This window comes from Oncorhynchus kisutch, linkage group LG19, assembly GCF_002021735.2.
Source record: "Oncorhynchus kisutch isolate 150728-3 linkage group LG19, Okis_V2, whole genome shotgun sequence".
Classification (NCBI taxonomy): domain Eukaryota; kingdom Metazoa; phylum Chordata; class Actinopteri; order Salmoniformes; family Salmonidae; genus Oncorhynchus; species Oncorhynchus kisutch.
Window position 1 is genome coordinate 15,385,022 of NC_034192.2, and position 8,427 is coordinate 15,393,448.

The 8,427-nt window shown below is 42.6% G+C and overlaps 1 protein-coding gene and 1 long non-coding RNA gene across 7 annotated transcripts; both read right to left on the minus strand.

Moving 5' to 3' along the window:
• Nucleotides 1–225: 225 nt before the first annotated feature.
• LOC109864696 (arg8-vasotocin receptor-like) lies at nucleotides 226–3,381 on the minus strand. Its single transcript, XM_020452565.2, has 2 exons — nucleotides 2,208–3,381; nucleotides 226–1,063 (listed from the first exon to the last, which is right to left on the minus strand). The coding sequence occupies exons 1-2, from the start codon at nucleotides 3,187–3,189 to the stop codon at nucleotides 741–743; spliced, it is 1,305 nt and encodes a 434-aa protein (XP_020308154.2). The 5' UTR covers nucleotides 3,190–3,381; the 3' UTR covers nucleotides 226–740.
• A 1,334-nt stretch (nucleotides 3,382–4,715) lies between these two features.
• Nucleotides 4,716–7,391, minus strand: LOC109864697 (uncharacterized). 6 transcript variants are annotated; one of them, XR_002251481.2, is made up of 4 exons: nucleotides 6,958–7,169; nucleotides 6,403–6,542; nucleotides 5,259–6,215; nucleotides 4,716–5,065 (listed from the first exon to the last, which is right to left on the minus strand). It is a non-coding gene; the product is annotated as an uncharacterized LOC109864697 (long non-coding RNA). The 6 variants fall into 6 exon arrangements; XR_002251482.2 differs by having other exon boundaries at nucleotides 6,473–6,542; nucleotides 6,977–7,167; XR_002251480.2 differs by having other exon boundaries at nucleotides 6,473–6,542; nucleotides 6,958–7,167.
• Nucleotides 7,392–8,427: the final 1,036 nt, after the last annotated feature.

The following is an 8,427-nucleotide window of genomic DNA, read 5'->3' on the forward strand; positions in this document are numbered from 1 at the left end:
GTGCCAGTCTCCCGTCTCGACACTCCCCACAGAATACTCAACACCGAACTGACTAATTTCAAGCTTATCAACTCTCACAGACTGGAAACCCTAAGATGGAGGGTCAATGAAGGAAACAACAACATACTTCACAAAGATGGAGTGAAGGGCTTGATGTGGAGAGGGGTAGAGAGCGGTTCGTTAGGGGAGAGTGATGAAGGGAGAAAGAAGAGTGGTGTGTTCTTGTTTTTATTCAACCTTTTAAAAAATATATATAAACATTTTTAATGGGACAATGTACTGTAAACCTAAACATAACCACACAATCATCAAGTCACAGTCAACCTGTCATTTAAAAATTGCAATTACCATATATTAGGCATATGATGAGTTACTGAACAACACATACTGACAGACCTGACCTCTCGGTTCATTTGGAATGACTGGTTAATGGCAACGATTCTGATCGCTGCATGAGTCTGGCCCATAAGAGCCTGTAAGAGCATACATATTAGAGTGTTTTAGATGCCTCCTGACTGTGTCAGTTCACATTTAGCAAGAAGAGACAGGATATCCTAGTTATAGCCTGCCACATTTCCACTGACGGATTGATGAGCGTTGAATACCTCTCTGAGCAGAAACACAATCTCCAGGACAGATGGATGCACTGACTCTGTTCACATTGTTTCCATTAAGCCTCCCCCTAAACCTACGACAGCCGTCGTCGCTGTGGCACATAAACTGAACGATATGGACAGTGTTTAGTGTGAGCACGCAGTCAAGACTCCACCGGGATTGATTGACAGTTCCTGTGGGAGTGGTGAATGCAATCTTTGCAAGAGCTTTTCTCTGAGCTCCGCCGGGGTAGGGCCCGGGAGTGGTACCCGGGTCAGGAGTGTGGTGTGGCGGATGCTGCTGTTCGAGTCCTGATGGCCAAACCTGTGGAACAGCCTCCGGCAGCACGGCAGACAGTGAACCATGTCAGAGAGGAGGTGGCCGCTGAAGATCATGTAGATCCACGGGTTACAGCAGCTATTCAGACTGGCCAGCAGAGCTGAGATGATGACTGCGGTGTTCTCGGAGTCTGGAGAGAGAGACACGGAGAAGAGGGGGTGTCAGCGGGGTGTCGGCCAGTCAGTGAAGGAGAAAACATTCAAGCTTGTTCTGTTTATCTACTAGCAGTGACACACACTATTTATGCGTACTCTCGAGGGAGTCTCAGCAAGCCACTAGCTCTGAAGGGTCACTGACTCTCCAGCAAAATATTTAATTCATGTTTGGAGATCTAGAGTCAGTGCATCCATCTCTCCTGGAATAAGTCAAGGGATCTGAATAGTTTCCAAAAGCACTGTAGTTTTAACCATATTTTTAGGTTATACAGTGTTTGTTCACATTTACTTTGTTTACTAACATTGGCGTAAAACAAGCATATGTTTTCGGTTCTAATGTGGTACTACGGTTAAATGAAGCTCATAGGGCATTTATGAGTTATATTCTTCAATAATCAGTGGGTAAGTATTCTTCACCTATAAGTCTAAAAAATTGATGTACAACTGATGATTGCCTCTAAGGTGAATGCACTAACTAACTAAGACCGATGGTCGTTTTCACAACTGTCTGTCACACCTGCACAACGGTTGTTTTATATGGCACGTGTTTAACACTTATGTATGCCCTTTAGGTGATTCTGCTGTTTTTCTATTCCGCACTGTCCCATAAGTCAAGCCCCAGCAGATGGAATAACATCAGCTACATTCAGACCTCATCAAGGCAATGGATTATGAGTTAATGCACAGAACTGAACATCAAATTACTTCCAGTAAGATATTTTTGTGCGCGGTTATTCCATTGCGGTCACAATAATGTACCCCAGGACTCCAGTTTGCACAGTCTATAGCTCAAGTAATACGTATTGACTGTCTGTATAGTCTATTTGTTTCAGTTAGGTCTATGTATCTGAGAAGGAGTCATCGAGTTTTTGTCTCACTATATTCGTGGTAAACTGTTGCGTAAAAGTTATCTAAATTTGGAGAGCAGTGAAGCAGATTTTAGGGAAGCCCCTTGGGTAATGCATGAAATATGTGCTGATGCTGTGCACTATGACCAACATATTATTGAGTAAGTAGGCCTAAGCAATAATAGAATGTTTAAAAACACAATGAACGGAGACATGGCACCAGCGCCCGCTGCCACTAACTCACGGCTCAGAGCCGAAATACAACACGTACCATCCCACGAGAAGCTCTCATCCCACACCGACCACATCTGTACGGTGAAAAACGGAGCCCAGCACACCACGTACGCCAGCACGATCACGAAAGTCATCTTCACTGTGCGCAGCTTGGCGCGCGAGATTGTGGTGATGCTGCTGACTGAACTCTTTCCGATCAGCCTATTCTTGGTCACAAGTGCCATCGCAATCGTGCTCTTCTGGGTCTTGTACTTTATGTTCAGCCAAATGGATCGGCAGATGAAGCCGTAGCAGAGCATGAGCACGGTCACGGGCACGAGGAAGATGCCCACGGTGATCCAGGTGATGTAGGCGCGCACACCCCACGGCTGGATGAAGTGTCCCCAGCAGTCATACACGGCCGAGCCCGGGCGGACCTCGCTCAGTGAGAAGATGAAATACTGGGGCATGCTCAGGGCAAGACTACACACCCAGGTGGCCCCGATCATCATATAGGCGCGCTGCGTGGGCTGGTGAATGTTCTGCATCGGGTGACAGATTGCGATGTAGCGGTCCAGCGTCATCATCACCATCATGTAGGTGGACGCGAACATCCCTAGCACCTGCAGGTGCTTGACGATACGACACAGAAGGTCAGGCCCGTAGAAGCGGAAGGTGACCTCCCAACAGAGCTGCGGCAGCACCTGGAAAAAGGCCACAGCCAAGTCCGCGAGGCTCAGGTGTTTCATGAACAGGTGCATGCGCAAGGGCTTCCGTCGGCTCATGTACATGGCCAGCAGCACGCTCAGGTTCCCCACCACAGCCACGAAGAATGTCACGCTAAGCACCGTGATCTCGATCTTGGCGACCTCCTCGTTCCGGCCAAACGGGTCGCTGGAGTTCCCAAAAGTGCCGGTGTTGTTCCGAGGGTCCTCCATCGTCCCCGGCTTGCCGGTGGGGTCGAAGGCTATGTTCACATTTTCTTCCATGAGGGTGAGTGAGCTCTCTGAAGGGGAGAATGCGTCTCCGGAGAAGTGCATGACTTTCCTGAAACAATCCGCGCGCACGATCACCTGCTGCCACCTAGCTTTAAATTTGAGCAATTCTTAGTCTATCGTCTACATAAACTCGCTCTTTGCGCACAGACCAACATTTGTGTTGGCTTGGCAAAGATGTGGAGCACTTCATGGTGTGAAACTGTATCTGTGCGCAGTCGCCACCAACCCTTTTTAAATAATTGTATACCCCAGAGACCGCCAATACCCTCCTCGTCGCCAACAGCCTGTAAACAGCCTATGACACAAAAACAACAGCAGAGAGAAACAACATATATGGCAAACATTATGGTTTGCATTTGTGGAATTTCTCTGAAAGAGTCGTTACCACTTGCAAGTAAATAGGGAACACACCGATGTTTTACATTGTAAATGTTCCAGATTCTGTACTACAAAGCCCAATAACGAATGGTGCAAACAGTGGGTAAATATTCACAATGTGCGCTATTGGTCAGTATTCCATATCCATTTACTTATCAAACCTCTAAGAATCATTTTTGAAAAGGTAACAATCTTTTTTTAAACATGTAGGGTGACCCATTTTTGTATTTGAGATGATGAAGATGTTCTGATGTCATGTAATGTTTTTCTGTGATGTTTATCATATTACTGTGATGCCAGAGGGACTTTCCCACATTGTGTGGACCAGGGACGTCGCTAGGCCTATTTTAGGGGGGCTTTATCTGTCGTCTTGTGAAACAGTGGATGTATAGAATCTAGCTAGCTGAAGTATTAACTGCAAATTGAATGTACAATTTTGTAAGCATGCTATGCAGATTTAACAACGTAGCTAGCTAGCTATGTTCTTGCTTAGTGTGCAGTGATGGAACAAATGCCTGTATGCCTATGGATGTGTAGCTAGCTATCTAGCCGATCTGTGTATAGACCCAGACGTTTGGTATACATATTAGTTCAGAACCTAGCTATGAACCTCAGCTCTCATAGCCAGTTGTATCAACTTCAAAACAGTCTGAATGACATTAATGAAGCCTATGGATTGAGTAGAATATAATATAACTTTGTGTCAAGGATGCAGGTTGTTTATACATGTAGTTATTACCATGCATGAGATCCCTACATTGTAGTCTGTACATTTAATATATTCACTGATCATGTACTCTACCTTGGCATATACATGTGCAGTTCAGGTATGAATGTCTTTGAGATTATTTTTCAGTCATATCCAATAACAGGAGTATCAAATTTCAGTCTTTGAATGACTGTGTCTGCATGTATGTATTACAATTATACACTTCAACAGGGTTTGCTCATTTTGTTCCTGGGACATCAATGGTTACACATTGAAGCTAATAGACTAGAAACAGGATTTAAATAGTTAAAGGCTGGTTTGTAATTCATATATACAGAAAAACAGTACACTACACTTCCAATGCATCATGTAAATAGTCTAAAACCGGTTCATCTCAATACCGAATGCCCTTCATCTGCATTGATCTGATAAACACAGGATAGGTGTAGTATTTAATCAAATTAGACTTAATTTCAACCAGTAGAGAATGTAAAATGCTTTATTGAAAATCTCATTATCCAAGTGTTATAAATACATGCATTATAAATATTATAATGGTAATGTTATAAATTCAAGTTCAATCTGTACTTCAATGCACATCTGTTGTGCATTATGAAGAAAGAGGCGGCGGGAGAGGTGTAAAAGGGAAAGAGGTAAAACATAGGAGCAGGGAAGGCAGCATATGATTAATGAATCACAGTGCTACCTAAATATTCTCAGTTCATCACAATTACATAAGTATCACTCAACAGCCCAAAGGTTATCTTAAAAGCAGGTGATGTGGCGATGATAGGACTGGGGGTTGGCATCCCCTCTCACATCAAAACATATCTGCAGACAAGAGACAGATGGAGAGAGAGCATGTTTAAGCCTTATTTTTATTCTAATGTTGTTAGTCATCAATCAGGAAGTGAAATGCAAAACTGACCTTGGATCATTAACTCTGGGACTACTTCATCTCTATTTCAATGTAAAGCATCTCTTTAATAATACTTAATGTTGACCTGACCAAGTGACCTCTAACCTCTGATCATGCTGTGCCCTCTATGTAGCCAGTTCAGATGTGGGAGGGGTTCACTGACACAGCTGATATAACCTAGAGGATTTAGGGAGAAGAGAGAGGGATGAATTGAACGAGACTGTTATTGAAAAATAAGGTAGTTAAAGTGACTGTGTTCAAAAGGAAGCTCTGTGCGGCCTCTCCTGGTGTCCACACCACACTAAGTGGCTGCAGAGTACTTTATGCAGAAAAACATGAACGGACACACGAGGACAAACAATAGAGTAGTTATAGAAATAATGAATTATCTTACTATTCTCCATGGTTGGCCCTCTTGCCTATTTTTTGAAGGTGGAAGGAGCCACAGTTATACACCTAAGCCTGCTTACTGCACAACACAATCATATTGATACATGAGTGTATGGGTTATAGCGTATCTAATTGTTTAAAAAAAAATCAATATGGGTGATTAAAATAGCCTGTTTTGTTTCTGTACAGACATCACATCCGTGGCTAAACAGCACCCTCATCTGAGAAGATGAAATCAAGGGGAGAGAAACTGGGAATTGAATAACTGCTGTTGACATCGTTAAGTAAATGGAAGAATACTCTTATTGCAATGTCAATGGCTCTTAAAAGAGCCTTTGGTTGTGCATAGTGTAGTCAATGGTGTTACCAGGGAACAGCAACATCTTCGAAGAAGTAGGAGGTGAAGATCTCCCCTCTTGCTGCGTTGTTAGACCCCATCCTTGAAACATCTCACAGAGCAGCAGACTTCTACTCTGGCACACGGCGGCAAGCTGCACATCCCCTCCTGGTCCTCGTGTCCATCCTCATCAAGTTATGCAGGACACAGGTAGCCTTCACACACCTGAATTCCCCCAGGAGGCAGTCCCAGGTGGCCCTGGTCACCCAACCTTGCAGTGCCCTATATGTTAACTGTAGGCAATCGTTTTGAAGGAATCTCCAGTTACAAGGTATCTGTAGTAATATGGAAGACAATGTAATTATTAGACTTTTACATCACTGGGTCATTGTGGATTACTAAAGTATAATATCCCTTATAACAACTCATGAAAACATTGGATATCAAGATGAATGGGCACACACGTGCATATATAGCATGTGACAATAACAGGATCATATCAAAGAATAAATACAGAAATACCACTAGAAGCTTGATGAATTGATCAACTGAATTAGCTGTGCAGTGCTAAGGCAAAAACAAAAATGTGCACCCCTTTTGAGACCCCAGGACTGAGAACCACTGCTCTTCATATGTAGACCGGCTTTCATAGCTCTCTTTATCTGAGGACACAAGAAACAGACTTCATTATAGTCCAATTATACCGTACTGAATGTTATGTTACTATTATCTCCGTCCTCACTTCAAAGGACAGGAACTACACAAAAGTACCTGCCCTATCCAGAATAGCCTACTCTCTCACTTTTGACAGTTCGGCTGCTATCCTTTCCCGCTCCTCCATGGCTGTTAGCTAGTTAACTTACCTACAAATGCATTTGGAGTTTTTACAGTGATAAGCAAATCAAGATACCGAGCTAATATGAGGTTAGGTAGCTGGTGATATTTAATTAACTTAGCTAGCTATCTATACATTATGTGAAGTTGGCAAGCTAGCCAACTAGCTAGTTCATTTAGCAGCTCATTTGAGTTAGCCTGCACTGTAAGCTAGTTAGCTAATAATACGTCGGTTTTTCTTACATTTTTTAAATGTATTTACTTTACTTGAATAGGTTCTCCCAGCCATGTAGATAATTTGAAACAGGGCAGCAAAGTTAGTTTGTCACTAGAGCGTTTTAGAGGATATTACTATTGAACTATGTACCCATTTAATAACCAGACGTTCATACAAACATGCTATGCTGAATTCTTGACGCACAATCGAAAGTGCTGCCATATGCTGCCAGCACGCCCACAAGCGAGTCACAATGTGCGACCTGAGCGACACGCGGCAATTTACCTCTATCTAGTGTCCATGCACCGTTAGGCCTACTTGTAGCTAACATTTAAATTAATGTTAGCTACTTCTGTGGCTTGAGACTGCTAGCTAACAATAAAAGGACAGGGAGTATGCCAGACCCCCCTAAAAGAGGCGTAGCTCCTCTATACACGAATGAATCTCTAGTGACGTCCCTGGTGTGGACAATAAAAGGTTTTCTATTATATTACATTCTGACATATCACTTTTTCATGTTTTATGCACAATAGATTCAGATCACTCTCTTTCGCCAAAATGTGGAATAATTCAAGAGGTCTGAATACTTCCCGAAGGCACTGTAGTTTTAACCATATATTTAGGCTATACAGTGTTTGTTTACATGTATTTTGTTTACCAACATTGTAGTAAAACAAGCATATATTTTCTGTTCTAATGTGGTACAACAGTTTAACTAAGCTCATAATGCATTTATTGAGTTATATTCCTCAAGAATAATGGGTACATATTCTTCATTTATATGTCTAAAAATGGATGAACAAATGATGATTGCCTCTAAGATGAATGCACTAAGTTTGCTCTGAATAAGAGCATCTGCTCAATGACTCAAATGTAAATGTAATTCATATTCTTTAGTGGAGCAATAGAAGAGCATTGTTTCCACATTACAGTAGAGACACAGGGCAGGGAGATTGTGTCCTCTTATCTCCTCTCAAATATTGTAAAGTCTATCTTTCTACCTGCCCACCCATGGCACTGCCTCCCTCTGACTGCTGAAAATGATCCCTGGTCAGGTCGTCCACCTCTCTTGTCTTCTAACATAAGATACAACATGTGTGGGTTGTGTGAAATACTCCTCTACTTACTGAGCTCTTCTGATCTGAATTACAACATTGTCCCTGTAACCTTACAACAATTCCAATGTTTAATCTGTACGCAGAGAGTGAAAACCAGCAGAGAGGGATGTGATGCAGCTCTCACAGAAGAGCATGTTTCTCATGTCAAAGAGTCAGAACCAGAGAGAGAAGGCCAGATGAGTGGTGAGTTATGTAACGTCTTGTTAGATGACAAACAATGGAGGGTAATGGGAATGTCAGAGTATATGGATTCATGAAACTGGCCAGTCATTAGGCATGTCAGACTCTCACTGCAGGCAGTGATACATCATTCAACTCCATGTATCAAATCAAATGTTATTGTTCCATACACATATTTAGAAACGCTTGTGTTCCTAG